The sequence below is a fragment of the Phocoena sinus genome, chromosome 17 (assembly GCF_008692025.1).
Source record: "Phocoena sinus isolate mPhoSin1 chromosome 17, mPhoSin1.pri, whole genome shotgun sequence".
NCBI lineage: Eukaryota > Metazoa > Chordata > Mammalia > Artiodactyla > Phocoenidae > Phocoena > Phocoena sinus.
Window position 1 is genome coordinate 76,060,467 of NC_045779.1, and position 14,722 is coordinate 76,075,188.

The 14,722-nt window shown below is 53.0% G+C and overlaps 1 protein-coding gene across 3 annotated transcripts in view; it reads right to left on the minus strand.

Moving 5' to 3' along the window:
• TRAPPC9 (trafficking protein particle complex 9) overlaps nucleotides 1–14,722 on the minus strand; it is a 515,410-nt gene that overhangs the window by 174,888 nt on the left and 325,800 nt on the right. For all 3 annotated transcript variants that reach the window (XM_032610159.1, XM_032610157.1, XM_032610158.1), the window contains one exon: nucleotides 11,841–11,951. In XM_032610159.1, coding sequence (XP_032466050.1) covers nucleotides 11,841–11,951 — 111 coding nt within the window. The remainder of the gene's footprint in view (nucleotides 1–11,840; nucleotides 11,952–14,722) is intronic.

A 14,722-nucleotide genomic window follows, 5' to 3' on the forward strand; every position in this document is an offset into this window, starting at 1 on the left:
GCCCCCAGGCGCAGCCACCATGACCTACCTGAGACCACCCAGGCTCTCACCAGCTGTCACCCCTTCCAGACACTTCCTAAAAGGTCAAGCTGACACTCTCCTGCCTCGAGCTCTCTTGTGACCACCCCTTCCCCTCCAAAGACGTGGCTTTGACTATGGCTCTCACAGGAGGATTTCAAGCCAGGGTGAAGCTGTCATTTATCCTGAAGGTGAAAACGAGGAAAACCCAAAAGACAAAGACATCTTCAAATGTATCCCTCATTAAAAATGTATTAAGACTCATCGGCCTCCACGGTCCGCTAAGATCTGGCCCAGACTAGTCCACCCGTCCTCACCTCCCCCTAACACTCGGGGCACGGGAAACACCCAGCTCTCCCATCCTGAGCTGCAGTGAGCTGTTCGTCAAATGGGAAAAATAACCCTTGCCCTGGAAAAACACAAACATTTACAAGCCTAAGCTAGTTTCAGGGGAAGCAGCATAACGTATGACAAATACACACAGATGCTGCCCCGGCTAATATGTGCCGCAAAGTCCCGGACATCCTGAACTCTACTTCCCCTCCTCTCCCCACCAGCCCCTGAAACCAGTTCCCGTGGACAGTCAGGATGCTGCCACTCCCGTGTGGGCCGCAGCCTGGTCCTGCCAGACCTGGAGCCACTCAGCTCCAGGGCTGCGTCAGCTACCAGAGGTGGATACGAGGTTTCCCAATCCCGCTGGGCCTCTGAGAGCCCTAAGCAGCACCAGCGTTACCCCGATGTCTCCCGCTGGGCGGCTGCTGAGAACAATGAGCCTTAATTACCTGACGGGCGGGACGCTCTAGAGCGGAGAGACACAGGAAACGGCTTTGCTTCTTCATCTGTTCATTTTCCAAACCTTAGACAGAAAATGCTTGTGTGTTTCATTTTGAGCTTATGAAAAAGAGTTAGAGAATTTCTTAATGTCTACTCATCCCGTGGGGATGAAAAGGCATGCATTTGGGGTGTAAGGATAGATAAAAGGAAAAGATCTAATAATAATGGCTCCATCACAGAAAGTAGATAAGCAGACACCAGTGCCTTCTGATGGAGATTCTTTGCAAAAAAAAAAGAAAACTATCACTGAATATGATCAAGCCTCTAGAGCTTACTACCAATTTAATAAGGAATAAAGAAAAAGAAGTCAGAGGAGCAAGGTCACCACCACCACAGGCACCCAACTGGCCAAATCCCCAACTGGGGGACCTGATTTAGTCAATGAACAATTGTGAGAAAAAAGAGATGCACAGGGAGCCTACAGATTAAAAATGGATGTGAGACTTATCAACCTCTTGAATTCTGATTCCAAAGAATGTTTGAAAAACATGGCACCGTGGGCTTCCCTGGGGGCGCAGTGGTTGAGAGTCCACCTGCCGACGCAGGGGACACGGGTTCCTGCCCCGGTCCGGGAAGATCCCACATGCCGCGGAGCAGCTGGGCCCGTGAGCCGTGGCCGCTGAGCCTGCGCGTCCGGAGCCTGTGCTCCGCAACGGGAGGGGCCGCGGCGGTGAGAGGCCCGCGTACCGCAAAAAAAAAAACAAGAAAAAACAAAACATGACATCGAGATCAATGGAAATTTAAACACTGATATTGAGGAACTGCTCATTTTAAAACATGATATGGCATTGCAGTTATGTTTTTAAAAAGAACTCCAATGTTGACTATTAAAATATTTGCAGATGAAACGATACATCGTCTTGGATTTGCTTCAAAATAACACAGGAAATGGGGCAGTTGGTGAGGGAGAGATGAAAAAGATTGGCCATGAGTCACTAGTTATAGAAGCTGGGTGAGAAGTACTGTTATGGCACCTCTTGTATATATTTGAATTCTCCACATAAAGTTTTTAAGTAAAAGAATGAATAACGACACACCCCTTCCCTTCGGCACCTTCGCTGAAGTGGCCCACCTGACAGATGAGGCGTCAGCATCAGAGAGTGTGAAGGACCAGCCAAGGGCGCGACCAAGGACCAGCAGAGCTGGGGTTGCAGCGCACGCCTCGGCTCGGTCCAGGGCACTTTCCTCTTCCCACCAGATAAGACGAGACCCTTTCCCTAACATGTGGGCAGACACCTTTGGGGACCCTGAGAGGTCTGCGCGTGGGGCTCCACGGCCAGACTCCAATCCCCACGAAGGGAAAGTTGAGTTCCCAGAATTTCTAGCTCCAGACCAACCGGAGCACCGTGGCTGGGGAAGACTGGGCTTGGGAGTGTGAGGGATAAACACCAAAGAGAACACAAGACCCGCGTCACGACCCGCCACCTCCTCCTGGTGAACTGAACCAGGAGGATAATCACCACCGTGTCCCCCGATGGGGTCAGGCTGTGAGTGGAGGCGCCCTGCGGAGGCTCCCTAAGGAGGAGGCGAACACCTGTGATGACACTCAGCACGCCCACTGCTAACTCCGTCACTCGTGCACATTACCTGAGCACCTGACAGTGGATCAAGGTGGTAGGGATGTTCAGAGCTGAGCAACACACACACGCTGCCCTCAAAGAACCCGTAGTCGAGCCCCATGGTCCCCGCACAGGGCCACACGTTAGAGTCACCAGGTGAGATTTACAGGTCCCGATGCCCAGGTGGCACCCAACCAATCAGATCAGGATGCGGTGGGGTGGGGGGAGCCCCGTAATAACAATTTGAGGCAAAGTTTGGGAACCTCTAGCCTGGCAAGAGCGAGACGCGAGGTAGAAAATAACCAACACCATCCAAGAGTCCATGGACACACAGAGGAGCAAGGCACGGCTCCAGGGGGAGATCGGGGAGGACCCGGTGGGGCGGCTCTGTCACGGCTTGAAGTCCCGCAGTGCTGACCCTGCAGGCCACGTTCCGCTCTCCCATCCGTGCCGAAGGTCGAGGAACCACAGGGGGACGGCCTTGCTCTCTCCGGGCCTTCCTGTCACTTCCCGGGGGTGGTCATCTGCCTGAGATTCCTGTGGGTGCACCTCCCCCGAGACCCCGGGCGTCCCGCCAACCCCCACCTCCCAACTGCAATGATGCCGGCCCATAACCTCGGCCCCCAGACCCAGGGGCGGCAGGTCTGCTACAGCGGACGCCTCAGTGTCGCCCTCTGCCCTTCCAGTTACCTGGTTACCTGTTCCCTGGTCAGGCCTCGTTAACGAGTCCTCATAGTAAGTCCTCCCTGTGAAGTGGCTGGGTGGCCTCTGGCTCCTGACAGAGGAGGACCTTCTGTCCCCACGTCAGACACCGCCCAGAAGCCTGGGCAACGCGGCTCGGAGTCATAACTAAGCACTTGAGCAGAACTCCGCAGTCATCTCCCCAGAAGGGAGGCCCAAGACCCCCAGCGCACGCCCTTCCCTAGGCCTGGCGGCTTGGACGGTGGGAGCCGTTCTCACAGCTGAAAATAACATGACCTGCCCGTCATGGGGCACCTGCCGGGGGTCACGTGCAGTGCTAGGCACACAGCCTGGACTAACTTTAGGACTTATAACGACCTGCAGGACATGTATCAGTATCCCCACTTTACTTGAAAGCTCGACAAGGCCAGGCGACTTACCCAGACTGCCGAGCCAGCCAGTGGCCGAGCGAGACCGGGCCTGGGCTCTGTGTGGCCCCAGGTCTGCGCCCGCTAGGCCCGTGTCCACGGGGTGGGCGCCTGAACACCAGCCTGCAGCCAGGGCGTGGGTGCAGGGGGCACTACCTCCTGCCCCAGGGAGGCTCCAGTCGCTCAGGACAACAGAGGCCACACAGAGCTGCCCGGCGTGTGGAGCCCAAGTGAGTGACCTGGTTTTTCTCTTCTCACGAAGAGGAGAGACTCTCTCCTGTCAACGGAGTCCGCAAACTGCAGCATCTTCCAGGTATCGAATCTCTGTCACCTGGATGCTTCTCCAGGCTGAGCTCTGACCCCTCTTCTTGCTGCCTATGAACCATCAGGGGATCCTATTGATTCTGGCGCCATCGGGTTTCTCTTAGGAGACTTGCAAAACCGCTAACTGGGAGGGAGGCAGAGTGGGGTGGCGGAGACGCTGTGGCCAGGGAGTGAGGCGTCCGGCGCCAGCGTCATTCTGCCCGGGGCCTGCGAAGCAAACCCGAGCCTCAGTTTCCCCATCGGGCAGCTGAAAGGACAAGAACACACCAAGGTGCTTTCTCCTGGTTTCCATAAGTTTACTTTCTGAAGGACTCTCCCACTTTCCTCCCAGCCTGAAAAAGGAACAAAGAAAATCCACAAAGTCTTCTGACTCAGAACGGCTGCAGAAGAGACCACCGGGCTGGGGGCACAGGCTTGTTGACTGCAAGGGACAGGGCAGGCCACCCGTGGAAGGAGGCCATGCGCAAATTCCAAATGCGGTTACACAGCAAAGAGCAACGGGCTCCTAACAAGGGCTTCCTTGCATGATTCCGTGAAGCGTTCGACAGAACTAAACGAGAGAGAGACACGGAGACAGCTGGTAGGAGGAGCTAGACATTTGGGGCTGGGGCTGTTCTGGGCTCGGGTAAACAAACACCAGAGGTTGGCCTGCGCAGAAATCACTGCTGACACACTCACTGTTCCCAGGGAGGGCACCTGCACACAGGTGAACAATCGCGGGGGTAGAGGACGCACAGGCTGCTCCCCAAACCCCTCTGCGGGGAGTTACAGAAGACCAAAGTCAAAACGAGAGGAGGACAGGACCTTAGTGGTCACCTGGCTGGTCACCTCTCTGAGCCTCAGTTTCTTCACCTGCTAAATAGGGATGATGGTCATGATAGCGACCTCAAAAGACACGTTGAAGACAGAACACGCAGCCCAGCAAGTAACCGATCACAAGTCATCGCTTATCACGTGATCACTTCATTTGCTCGTTCATTCCTACAGGAAACATTGTCTGAGCCTCTCAAAGGACCCGGGAAGAAGTTAAAACCTAGAGGAGGGAACAGGCTTATCTAAAGCCACTCAAGAGGCAGAAGAAGAAAAGCTAAACCAGAAACAAACTGCGGGCTGAATGCAGCGCTGAGCCACAGGCTGGACCCCTCGGACCATCAAGAGAACCCTAGAAACACAACCACAATGACGTGGGGCACCCAGGCCTTCCCACTGCCGCCCCAGAGCCCCGCCAGGATCCTCCAGATGTGAGGGTCTGGCCCTCGCCATGGCCTGGACGGCGTCAAGGGGAAAGTCTCAGAGCGCCGAAGTTGTACTTGCTCTAGAGACCGTCCCTGCCCCTCTGGCGTGACAGCCATTCTAGGACCCGTGCGGTGCACCATCCGGACACTGGACAGGGCTGACCTGTTCTCAGCCAGCCAACGACAAGGCTCCCCAGCGAGGAGACGCCTGGACCAGACGTGCCGGGCCTGCCAAGCAGGCAGTGGCTCCCTGTGAGTGAGGGCGGGACAAGGCGGGGTAGCCTGAAGCACGGGATGAGACGGCATCTGTTACTGTAAATTAAGAGAGATCTGTGCATAAATGAGGGTTGTCGTGAAATTTAATTTTAATGGTTTGATAATTAAGCAAAAACACAATAATTATCACACCTTAATTTTTCCAGTACATTTGCTGCTGGCGACACTGTATTTTCTTAAGGAAGTTCATGCTGTTTCACTCAGAAAAGCGTTCTAATGTTTCTGGTCATCTTTTGAAACTGGAGATGGGGGGATGCCCAGTTCCAGGGACATAGCCTAAAGAAGTGTAGGTAACTCCCGTGGAGGGGTATGGTGGCAACTGGGCAGCCCTGGGTTCCAGTTACAACTAACTGCGTGGCCCTTGGCAAGTTCGAGCTCTCTTACACATAAGCAGAGATGGGCACGATGCCCACACCTCGAGGATGAGGATTAAAGGCGGAGATGCTTGTGAAAGTGGGTTCTTCTTTACACCACCCCTCGGGGGAAAATGAATGTCACTACAGGCATCTAGCTGCAAGTCTGGGGGACATTCTCAATGTCACAACCGACGGCGTGGAGCCCCAGGAAAGGCAATCAGCACGGACCAAGCGTCACAAACTGTGTATGGCAAAAGTGAAGTTAACTAACGGTGCTTAATTACAGAACTGAGGCATCAACCAGGCCACAGAAAGAGAGATGAGTCACCGATTTCCAAAGGACCTTTCACGGAAAAGATGAGGAAGGTGAAAAGGTATTTGCTACGTCCATTTGCTGAAACGTTGTATCTTAAATTATAAGATGACATAGATATCCCTAGGAAATATGGGTATAAGAGTGGTATTTCCAGTTTAAAAACTCGAATATGCAGCCTGTGAAGAGGCCCTTCACGCCACCCCATGCACACGCCCCTTTCCAGGGTGCGCTGCCCCTTCACCTGGGCTGCTCTCCCTTGCACTCCAGCTCTACCTCACTCCTACTCAGTGTCCTGTTCTGTATTAGCACCACTTCCTCCAGGAAGCCTTCCCAGCCCCAAGCTGGGTTTCTTCCTCTCAGCTTTGGATTCTCCTCAGCCTGTGCGACAATCCCTGCCTTTTTTCCACACCAAACGTAAGTGCAGTGAGGACACAGTGAGGACCTTACTCACTATGCTATCTCCTGGCAGGGCGTGGTACTCGCTCGCCGCTCGGGAGGTGCTTGTTGAAGGAATGAATGAGCGCCTCCCGAGCCGGACACCCAGCCTGCTCCCCCCGCCTCCCCGACTCCTGCCGGCCTGTACGCTTGACAATGGACTTCGGCGCTGGTCACAGCTTACCTAAGGCTGCACAGAGCAGAAAGAGGAGAAAACAGAACCTGCTTCCCCCCCGCCCCCTCCAGCCCATCTTTTTTTTTTTTTTTAACATCTTTATTGGAGTATAATTGCTTTGCAATGGTGTGTTGGTTTCTGCTGTATAACAAAGTGAATCAGTTATACATATACACATATCCCCATATCCCCTCCCTCTTGCGTCTCACTCCCACCCTCCCTATCCCACCCCCCTAGGTGGTCATAAAGCACCGAGCTGATCTCCCTGCGCTATGCAGCTGCTTCCCACTAGCTATCTATTTTACGCTTGGTAGTGTATATATGTCCATGCCACTCTCTCACTTTGTCCCAGCTTACCCTTCCCCCTCCCCGTATCCTCAAGTCCATTCTCTAGTAGGTCTGTGTTTTTGTTACCATCTTGCCCCTAGGTTCTTCATGACCATTTTTTGGTTTGTTTTTTAGATTCCATACATAGGTGTTAGCATCTCCAGCCCATCTTAAATCACCATTCCAAGCTCAGCCGTGGCGTCATTCAGACCTGGGTCCCACCAAGTGCCTTTGACCTCTGTACTCAGTCTGCTTGTCTATAACATGCGGACAGAATCTCCTGTGTGAGGGTACTAGGAGGACAGAGTGCCTGACCTCCTGCAAACACACGGGGCTCAGAAACTGTGACTCCAAGGACACGTTTCTCGTGTACTTGGCACGCCTTTCTACCCGGAGGGAGGGGGAGACGGATGCAGGCTCCCAACAGTCTAATTGGAGTTGGTCCCTCTCCTGGACTGCAGGTCACCCTTAAAAGGACGTCAAATGCCTTGTGACCCAGGATGCCAGGGCTCTGAGAAGAGCAGCATCACGGCTACGTGGATTCCAGGAATACGGCTTTTCACTGAGCGTGAGGCTGTGTCACCCCGGCAGAACCCGTGCTTCATCTGCCCACTCCCCAGGGAGCAGTGGGAAGGTGGCCTGCCACGCCCTGGGAGATAAAACCAGAGTCTGAGGGCCACCGCTGCCCTCACCACCGGCGAGAGCTGGCCCGCCCTGCTCTCCTCAGAGTGGCTGAGCCTGGCCGAGGGCAGCCCTCATGAGCGCCTAGGGAAGTCCGAGGTGTGTGTGGGGGCGGGGTGGGGGTGGGGGACAGCCATTGCGGGTTGAGCTCAGGACTCCGGGAGGGCACTGGGCTCCAAGGAGACAGAACCTGGAGGTACGGGGACAGCAGCCCAGGACTCAAGGGGCTTCCACCTTGAGTCCACCTTGAGCTCAAGGTCCACCCACCACAGCTTCCTCCCCCAGACCTGCTCTGTCAGACCAAAGACCTGGGCCCTCTCCACGGAGGCAGAGCGTGCGTCCAAACCAGGCAAAGCTGGAGAGGTCTGGAAAGGGAAGCACAGTGACTCCCTGCATCCCTGCGAACGCTGGGATGCCCGGTGGTCCCCCCTGGGTTAGCGGGGGCAGTGGGAGCAGAGCCAAAGTTGACTCCCCAGACAGAACGGGGCATCACGACCTCCGGTTTACCCCCCACCCAAAACAGCAGGATGTCCCATCAGGCAGGAGTGGCAGGGCCGCCCCGGCCGGGGAGTGTCGTCAACTCCCGGCCACGAGGGGTCCTTGCTTACTCATCCTGTAGCTCCTGAAGCCTGACGCAGGCACCCCAGAGCAAGTTCTCGAAGCATCGATATTTATCGAATGAATGTTTTATGAATGAATAAAGAATGTGTGAGTTAGATGCATCAAGAAATGAGAATTTAAGGAAAACGCTTAACAAGGAAGAAGCCGGAAGCACAAGACTGAACTGTGCTTATTTGCAAACGGGGTTGTTAACATCGCTGACTTCTGTGGCTGACAGAGAGTCAAGCTTAGAACAAGCTCAGCAATTTGTAATTTTTTTAAAGCAGGATTTATGCTGGTGTCATGAGACAACCAGAAGGATGTCCTCTGGGATCCCAGGCTACATCAAAACATCTAGACTAGGCAGACAAGGCAGGGGGCAGACGGTCTCCTTCACAACTTGGGGACCAGCACGGGGCCCAGGGCGCTGCCGGTGGCCTAGAGCACCAGGGACGTAGCAGCAGCCCAGGAAAGAGCCTGTCCTCACGCCCTGGAGCCAGAACACTCAGCACGGCTGCCACGGCCTCCGTGCACGAGCACGTGAGCCCTGCACACGCCCGCACAGCAAGAACCCCCTAGAACAAGGAGCTCTTGAGAGGGAGTGTTTCCTTCCGCTCGAGGGTTAGGCCATAAACACCCTCCCAGTATCAGCCCCAGACAGCAAATACGACTGTGCATTTATATGTCATCATCATCAATAATGACATTAAACAGCCACACCCTGGAAGCAACCTCGTCGTGGATCAGCGTGGAGATGGATAAACGGTGCACTCACGAACGAATCATGAAGAGCAGTCAGAAGGCAGAAACCCGACTCATGTTCGACTCGAGAGCACAGTGCTGACTTAAAGTTATACAGACGTGCAGAAAAAGACGCATGATATGGAACCACTTATGTCATTAAAGAAAAACCTGAACACAGTGTTTGTTGTGGCTATAAATAAATACAATAAAGCAGTAAAGGGCTTCCCTGGTGGCGCAGTGGTTGAGAGTCCCCCTGCCGGTGCCGGGGACACGGGTTCGTGCCCCGGTCCAGGAGGATCCCACGTGCCGCGGAGCGGCTGGGCCCGTGAGCCATGGCCGCTGAGCCTGCGCGTCTGGAGCCTGTGTTCTGCAACGGGAGAGGCCACAACAGTGAGAGCCCCACATACCGCAAAAAATAAATAAATAAATAAAGTAGTAAAGCATGGAGTGGATGATGCCATGGCCTCCGAGACACACAGACTCTGGGAGGAGGAAGAGAAAGGAAGGTGGGGCGGGGGCCGGGGGCGGGGCTGTCGGGCTTCGCTGCTTTAGTTATTTATTTATTTATTTATTTATTTATTTTTGGCTGTGTTGGGTCCTCGTATCTGTGCGAGGGCTTTCTCTAGTTGCGGCACGCGGGGGCCACTCTTCATCACGGTGCGCGGGCCTCTCACTATCGCAGCCTCTCTTGTTGCGGAGCACAGGCGCCAGACGCGCAGGCTCAGCAGTTGTGGCTCACGGGCCCAGCCGCTCCGCGGCATGAGGGATCCTCCCCGACCGGGGCTCGAACCCGTGTCCCCTGCACTGGCAGGCGGACTCTCGACCACTGCGCCACCAGGGAAGCCCTTCGCTGCTTTTTCAGTTGCTTATTTTTTTCCAACATTTTCTTACGAGTTGAAAGAATTCCTCAGAGAATACTCTATATACCCACTGGTATAGTCTATAATTAACATTTTATTCTATTTGCTTTATCAACTCAGTCTGTCCACGTTCCCATCCCTCCACCCATCCAGGAATCTAGTTTTTTAGGCATTTCAAAGACTAGTTTAGATGTCATACACCACCCCCAAGTCCTTCAGCAGGCAGAGCTTAACATCTGCTTACAGTTTCTCTTTTGATATAAAATCGACTCTCAGAGAAATGCACAACTCTTAAGTACACGTTGGCTAAATTTTAACAATGGCAGGCACCTGTGGAACCCACACCCAAATATCAAGCTATACAACATGGCCATCACCTAGAAAATCCCCTTGTGCCCCTTCCTGGTCAAAGCCCATCCCAACCTCTCCAGAAGCAACCGATTCTCTGTTTCCACCATCACAGAAGAGTTTTGCTGGTTCTGGGATCTCAACTGAACGGAACCACACGGTACATGCTATTTTGGGTCAGGCTCCCCGCACTCGGCATAAGGTTCCTGAGATTCTCCCATGGTGATGTATTAGGAGTTTGTCAGTTTTTGTTGTTGAGTAAATATCCCCTTAGGAAAATGCCACCATTTGTTAATTCATTCTCCTGTAACAGACACCTGAGCTCTATTTTTTGGCTTGGAACATTCTTTATAGGTCTTTTTGTGAACATATGTTTTTAAATTTTTCTTGAGTAAATAACTAGAGTTGGAACTGCTGGGCAGAGTACGTGTATGTTTAGTTTTGTAAGAAACCGCAGCAGCCTCTTCAAAAGTGGTTGCACTGTTTCACATTCCCACCCAGGCATGAGCCTTCCAGCTGCTTCATGTTCCTTGTGGACACCTGACATTGTCAGTCTGTCATTTTAAGCATTCTCACGAGTGTGTAGTGCTCTCTCATTGTGATTTAAATCTGCATTCCCTCCTCCCCGCTGACCAATGGTGTTAACGTCCACTATTTTTTTTAACATTTTATTTCCTTGAGAGAGAGAGAGAGAGAGAGAGAAGACAGAAAGATAGAAGGAGACAGAGAGGGAGACAGAGAGGGAGAGATCTCGAGCAAATATAGCAAAACGCTGAAACCTGAGATACGGTATGCTAGTATCTAAATTATTTTCTGTATGTTTCAAGTATTTTGCAATACAAATAAAAATGATATTTCACCTATATCTTACTCCAGCTATACTTCCACCTATAAGGGTATGGCCCTAACATCTAAGCTGCGCCTGGGGGCACAGCTCCTGGTCTGGAGAGAGGCCCAGATGAGTGGGAGTGGGCCAGGCCCTGGGGAAGCGATCCCCACCGCAGCAAAGAGCTTCTTTCCAGAGTCACCGAGCTCGACCTGCCTCCGGACCTGCCCCTGTGGCCCCGGCTCTGCTCCTGGTCAGCTCTTACTTCCACCTTGGCTCCCTGCTCGCCTCTGCTGGACCAGGGCACGTCCTGCAGCTGACCCTGGCCAGGGCCCACAGGGGCCACCTCTCTTTGCCCCCAAAGGCTGAGCTCGGGTGACACGGCACCTCTTCCAGGCACCTCTGCCTGGCCTGTCTCCTGTGACATTAATTTCTCCAAGGAACTTCCCATTGACATTGATATGCGTCCCTCAGATGAACAGCCAGGGACCCCAGATACAGCTTTCTTAAGAATTTAGAAGTGAAAGGTCTTGCCCAGATGTCTGGGCGTCCTCAGACTTGGTGCCTGAAAGCATCGGTAGCTGACGTGCTGCTTCCTCGGACGGACACCATTCATTTCTACCTTGACTTTACACTTGGCTCCAATTTGCAGCCACGACCGATCCTGTCACTGAACCTGAATAAGGGCTGTGATGCCACTGAAAGGGGGACCAGACTGCCCACCCTCTAAGGTCTCGAGGCTGGACTGTTTCAGCACCTCCCAAGCAGGGTGATGAGAGCAGGGCCAGGGAGCACGTGGGGCCGTGACGACACTCACCGCTGGCACTCGCCGGCGTGCAGGACGAGCTCTTCATTGCTCCGGGCGCTGACTGTCAGCTCGTGCTCCGTGGAGTTGAAGACGTCCAGGAGCAGGTGGCACTGCCGGGCACTGCGGTGCAAAGACAAAGCCAAGTTCAGCATCTTCTGGCAGCCAAAGAGGAGAGTGACTCCGCTTCCCCCCACCCCCAAAGATTTTACGCCACTGGAGGACACGAGAAGTACGATTTATCAAAATGTCATGTACCCCGGGACACAAAGGCTTACGAAGAAGACTCATTCTGAACTAACTGTGAATTCTACACAGTGGGTTTGGACAGGAGGTCCTCCTTGGTCCTGGGACACATGCTTACAACCCAGCTCTGCCCTTTACACACTGAGTGACCTTGGGAAGGTAACTTGAGTTCTCCAAGCCTCACACGTGTGACCGCTAGGACGCGTGACCCAGCGGGAAAGCACTCGGCATACAGCGTCATTCAATAAGTGACCACGTCATGGCCCTGGATTTCTACGGGTGCCAGGCCAGGTGCTGGGCAGGGGTCCACAGAGAGCCGTGCCCATGCTGTCTGTGCACATGTCCACCGATAGTCCTCATGGGGGCCACCCCTCACTCCCCCAGAACTGTGGGTGACACCTGGGGTCACTCACCACCCACCTGAAACCTCCTTTCCCTGGCCTTCTCTACTGCAGACAGTAAAACTGCAGTAACCAAGTTCCCGCCGCCCCCTTCCCCAAGGGGAGGGCCATGGAACAAAGTTCCAGCCAATAACCGGCTTCTGGAGACTCTTCATCCCAAACAAGAAGACAAGTCCTTGAGAGGGGAAGGCGCCACCCTTCCACCTCCTGACTCCCTTTGCTTCCTCCCCGGGGAGGAGCAGGACGCCAGGAAGCTCAGGGACTCTAGGGGGCGATGGGGACGAACGCCACGGCTGTGGAGGGCAGAGTGGGGCCCTGGGAAATGATGGCACAGACCCATTAGCTACATGTGAAAAACAAAATTCCAGCCACGTACGCTTCGTTTGTGCTAGCTGCCATTTGTCAGGTCCCCATTACGGTCCAGTGCTTGCCTAAAACTAACACAGCATCTCAAACACCAAGTGTCGCAGCTGGCTCGTGACAGCTGATGGATAAGCGTCCGCTCATCAAAACGGGACAACCGGACCTAAGACAGGAGCAGACAGCAACAGAGGCAGCAGCCATCCTCCTTCCTGGAGGAACAGGGTAAGGAGATTTTCAGAGAAGAAAAAAAGAAAAAGCCTCAGAAAAGGATCTGTGCTCTGGCCTCTTTCAGCTGAGCATTTCTTCAAAACGTGACCTTCCATAGGGCATCTGAATTCTCAGGTGTGTTTCCCAAAGTGTGACAAGGGAAGATTTAGCTGGTTGTTAAGCAAAGGGGAGACAGGACTCACACCCACACGTGCCGGCTGCCTGCATTGCTTATTTCATACAAAAGCCCTGCAAGGTTGTCCTCCCGAGACCCACTGATGGAGAGGAGAGGAGAGGGAGGCTCAGGAGATGACGAAAAGTGCTGGTGATGACCGAGAGTCAAGACATAGAGCTAGAAACCCTGTAGCGCTCACAGCGGATGAAGACGCATATTCCAATCCAAACTGCATCCCCTGTTCTTTCCAGAGAAGGGAACCGAGGTGGAGAGGGCGCAGTGACGTGTCCAGGGGTTCACACATGCGCACACGTGCGCTCACATACACAAAGACTGACAGCATCCCAAGGCCACTGGGCATCTGTGAGATACCAGATTTTCAAAACACATACGTGCGCTTACTCTCAAGGGAGATGGTAAAAGTAGCAGCCCGATCGTCCCGCTACGCACTACGAGACGTTGCACGCCACGTCTTTAGTTGATTCTGGGTTCTGTGGGTCGGGGTGTCCTCCCCAGAGGTTCAGCACTTGGAAAAACATTCATTAGCTCTGACAGCTGCCTCCGAGAGGCCTCTTCACTCAGCTCACAGGAAAATGAGCTCTCGAGAATGAAGATCTATTCTGCCTTTGTCATAACTTGATGAAGTCTTTAACCACAGCAAAACCTCTCATCAGAAAAGGAAATTCATAAAACATTTATCAGAGGCAGAAAATTGAAGTGATATTTAAAAGCAGGAGAGAAAAGATTCAAATACATGCTGTTTTCACCCACGGAATATAGTTGTTAGAAAACTGCACAGGAATGAACAACGTCGGAATGTAATACTTTTTTTGTCCTCTGTTTTTTCTGACTCACTGTCTTGAGTATGGGGGCGCTTGATCCAGTGTTTCTGTTCCTCCTAATCGTTGGCAGGATGAGATGCTGGTGGATCTTTGCTTTCTGTCTATTATTCATAAATTAATTCCCTTTCCCAAACTGCAGCAGCACTGTGTGCCCACCATCGTGTCATTTACTCTGGTATCTTTCCATACCTCTTTGGATGATTCTCTTAAGTTTTAATCTGTGTTTGAGCATATAATTTACTTTTAATTCTTATTTGCTTTTTGGTTTTATTTTTGGTGTTTTTGGTTTTTCTGGATCCATCTTTCTGAAGTACCGGGAAGCCCAGGAAAGCTTCCTAGAAGAACCGAGATCAGAGTAAGGCTTCAGATCCATCTGCCTGGTCGCGGGGCGGGGGTGGGTGGGGGGGCGCCCAGCAGCAGGAAAGAATCTGGAGTAAAGTTGGAGGGAGGAGATGAGGCCGCCAGGTGGAAAGGAGAGGCACAGCCCAGGCACAGCAAACAGTGCGTGTGAAGCCACGTCTATATAGTTAGTACGCACTATTTCCTATCTAGAATTTGGACAATTAATTTTATTTATTAATTCATGTAACAAATATAAATATCTACTGAGTACCTGCTGTGTGGCAGGTACTATTCTAAGCACTTGGGATAAGGAAGTGA